This window comes from Gastrolobium bilobum, unplaced genomic scaffold (assembly GCF_033153095.1).
Source record: "Gastrolobium bilobum isolate Gb01-03AN ecotype WA unplaced genomic scaffold, APGP_CSIRO_Gbil_v1 utg6672, whole genome shotgun sequence".
Lineage (NCBI taxonomy): Eukaryota > Viridiplantae > Streptophyta > Magnoliopsida > Fabales > Fabaceae > Gastrolobium > Gastrolobium bilobum.
Genome location: NW_026897529.1, coordinates 336,042 through 340,013, shown reverse-complemented (window position 1 = coordinate 340,013; position 3,972 = coordinate 336,042). Strand labels below are relative to the sequence as shown.

General features: G+C 41.3%; 1 protein-coding gene across 1 annotated transcript; it reads right to left on the bottom strand.

Annotated features, from left to right (window-relative positions):
* Nucleotides 1-827: 827 nt before the first annotated feature.
* LOC133307724 (uncharacterized) lies at nucleotides 828-3,602 on the bottom strand (the record flags this gene model as incomplete). The annotated part of the gene is made up of 2 exons (XM_061508276.1): nucleotides 2,454-3,602; nucleotides 828-2,267 (listed from the first exon to the last, which is right to left on the bottom strand). Coding segments are annotated over exons 1-2 (2,589 nt in total), but the record flags the coding sequence as incomplete, so codon positions are not given.
* Nucleotides 3,603-3,972: the final 370 nt, after the last annotated feature.

The window sequence follows — 3,972 nt, the reverse complement described above, 5'->3', positions numbered from 1 at the left end:
TTCCCTAATCTCAAATCACAAGACCTGCTAACTTCAACTGCAACTGCTAACTGCACAAAAATGGTTCCTCACAAGATGCTCTCAATTTTTCTCTCAATTTTTGAAGAAGTAAAACCACATAGCAGAAATGAATCAGATGGTCACCCCCCACACTTAAACTTTTGTCCGTCTCGGGCAAACCCCCACACTTAAACACAACATCACAATGAAACCAATGCTCAGTAAAACTCCAGGGCGTGGAATTAATTGGTTTTTTCACTTAGGCTTGTAATGCGGCTTAAGAAATAAAAGATATAAAGGCTCAAAGGGGCTCAACAAGGGATAATAATAGAAGGGATGACTATCTGGCTACAGTGGGTACAGAAAAGAAAGAATGCCTCAATCATATTCATGCATGCAAGTGAAAAATGCAGTTTCAAAAAGAACAAGAGCAAGTTCTAGAGGACAACAATCAAGAGCAGAAACACACAAGAAAGAAAGCATGGCCAGAAGATATGCCATGTATGCGGGCTCAAAACCTCACAAGGGTAAACCAAGTCATGCAATCAACAACACAGAATCAATCAACAGGTAGTTGTAATCCAAGAATCGAGATCAAAGCCTAACAGATTATGCTATCAAACACTGTGATCTATGTCTTCTCCGTGTACCACTCAATAATTACCAGAAAGAAAAGGAAAATCTCCTATGAAAAATCAAAAACGAAAAGAAAGAAGAAGATGCAAATAACAGAAAGAAAGAAGAAAATGCAAATAACAGAAAGAAAAGAAAAAGAGGGAAGAGAACTCCCTGAACTCCCTAAGGAGAATAAACAGCATCAAGCAGACTCTCAAACTGTTCTGAGCTCTTGCTGGAACCAGTTCATTTTTTGGATTTGCCATTACAGTCACTCTAGACTTCTTGGGAACCACTTGAAACGGGTTGACCCACCAGCTATCTGAAATGGGATAAATGATGTCGGCCTGTATCGGCAATGTCAGAAGCTTTTCCTCCGACTCAGGTAGAAGGGTCTTGGCCACTATCACAGGTAACTGCTCATTTTCCTCCAGATATGCATACTTCAGATGGTCAGGTAGATCCTTCACTTCCAACTTAAGTGGTTGCTCAGTGGATGGGAGAAGTCTAGTGGGTGCAGGTTCTGCAGAAAACACATTAACATCTATGCCTGCAATCAAATTCTCAGAAATAGAACCTTCAATAATTTCAACAGGCAACTCAGAATTCAACACCAATGCAGAACCACTGTGCAAATCATCATTCAATACATGATTAAAATCAGAACAACACAAAGCTATCTCAGCACAAGCAGTACAGTTACTACTATCAGTACAATCACATGACAGAGCAGAATCAAGTAATGATGATAATTCTGGATATTCAGCAGTTAAGTCAGTAGAGATATCATCCATCATTTCATCAATTACATCCATATAGAAAATAGAATGCTCTTCCCTAGGAAATTTCATGACATCAAAAATATTAAAATTAACCATGCTATCACCAAATTCTAAGGAAAGAGTACCAGCATGCACATCTATCTTAGTCCTAGCAGTTTTCATGAAAGGTCTACCAAGTATAATTGTACTACTAGGAATCTCACCCTCCATCCCTAAGACATAGAAATCAGCAGGAAAAATCAGATTGTTCACCCTAACTAATATATCTTCAACTACACCAGAAGGATGAACACTACTCCTGTTGGCTAACTGAATAACAATACCAGTAGCACGCAAGGGACCAAGACCAAGAGACTTATACACAGATTTATGCATAACATTAATGGATGCTCCTAAGTCTAACATACAATCATGAAAAATAGAATTTCCAATAATGCATGGGATAGTAAATGTCCCTGGATCGTGGCACTTCTTAGGCATGGGCTGGATGAGTGCTGACACATTCTGGCTGACGCTGACTCGTTCATCTCCTTTTAGCCTCCTCTTGTTGGTGCATAACTCCTTCAGAAACTTAGCATATCTTGGAATTTGCTGAATCGCATCCAAGAGTGGGATATTGACCTCTACTTTTCTGAAGGTGTCAAGAATCTCTTTATCTTGAGCTTTTGCTGCTTGCTTTTTAGACTGAGTGGCTCTTTGAGGAAAAGGTAACGGGATGTGGACATCAGAAGTATTAGTATTTTGCTTCCTTGAACCAGTGTCACCTCCTTGAGATGACTTAACAGCAGATTGGTTTGGTTCCTCCAGTTGCTTGCCAGACCGCAGAGAGATGGCACTAACATTGCCGGTTCCCTTTGGATTTGGAACTGTCTGTGATGGAAGGGAGCTACCACTTGCTTGTTGATTCTGACTCATTGATGTTGCAAGTTGGCCAATCTGTGTTTGCAGATTCTGAATGGAAGACTCAGTCCTCTGCTGGAACTGCAGATTGCTAGTGGCCATCTGTTTCATTAAATCCTCCAAAGAAGGGCCATTGCTACTAGCTTGCTGCTGCACTGGTGGCTGCTGCTGCATTGGCTGTTGAGGGGCAAATTGTTGAAAATTTTGCCTCTGTTGTGGAGGCACAAACTGCTGCCTCTGCTGGAATGGTAAATTTTGTTGACTCTGATATGGAGCATTTTGCTGATTCTGGTTCCATATGAGGTTGGGATGATTCTTCCAGCCAGGATTGTAAGTGTTGGAGAATGGATTATTTTGCTGCTGCTGCTGGTGCTGTGGATTTTCAGGAAAAACTGCAGCAACAGACTGGTCAACTTGGGAACCGCTGTCATGTAAGGAAGGACAAGCATCCGTGGGATGAGAAGGATCACAGCAGATGCCACACGGGTTGTTTGTCTGTTGAGCAGAAGGTTGCACTGTCTGTGTCACTGCCAACTGCCTCACCATTGATGTCAACTCATCAAGCCTGTTCTCTATTCTCTGGTTATCTGTGCTTGATGCTCCTGCTGCTGCCACTATTGGATTTTGCATTGGAGAAGTTTGCACTTGGAACACTGCACTGCTGCTTGCTCTAGTGCCAAATTGTTGAGCATTAGCAGCTATCTCAGCAATCAGCTCCTTGGCCTCATTAGGTGTTTTATTGCTCAGGACTCCTCCACTAGCTGCATCCAGAAGGTTCCCATCCATAGGCAGCAGCCCTTCATAGAAGTAAACAAGCAGGAGATTGTCTGGAATTTGATGGTGTGGGCAGCTTGAACAAAGCCTTTTAAATCGCTCCCAATACTCATGCATGTTCTCCCCATTAGCTTGCCTTATGCCACTGATCTCCTTTCTGATTGAAGTGGCCCTGGATGAAGGGAAGAATTTCTCCAGAAACAATCTGGCCATGTCATTCCAGCTTACAATAGAGGAAGGTGGCAGGTAGTACAACCAGTCCTTAGCTCCACTGTCCAAAGAGAAAGGGAAAGCACGCAACTTGATTTGTTCCTCATCCATCCCTGTTGGCTTCATAGTGTTGCAGACTATATGAAATTCCTTCAGATGTTTGTGGGGATCCTCACCTGCAAGACCATGAAACTTGGGTAGCAAGTGTATTAGTCTAGACTTAAGCTCAAAAGGTACAACAGGATTAGTATAACGAATACACAAGGGCTGCTCATTATCAACATTAGGAGCAGCCAATTGCTTAAGTGTTCTATCACCCATGATTTCAGAATCAAATAAATGACCAAATGAATAAACACTATGTAAAGGACTCGAACAAACAGACTCGATAGACTCAACAGACTCTAAGGTATGCTCAGGAACAGCTCTACTGTAAGTCAACCTACGAGCTCTACTAGCAGCATGCAATGATCTCTCTATCTCAGGGTCATATGCATATAAATCATCAACACTGGTATTACTCCTAGTCATGCATCATAGGCAAAGCATACAGTAGTAAAATCACAAAACGTAAGATAAGACATAAATTTTTTTTGAATTTTTTTTTTTGAATTTTTTTTTTCAGAAACGAAAATTAAAGAAAAAGAAGATGAAGATGAAAAAGAAGATGATCAAGAATCAGAAAACGATT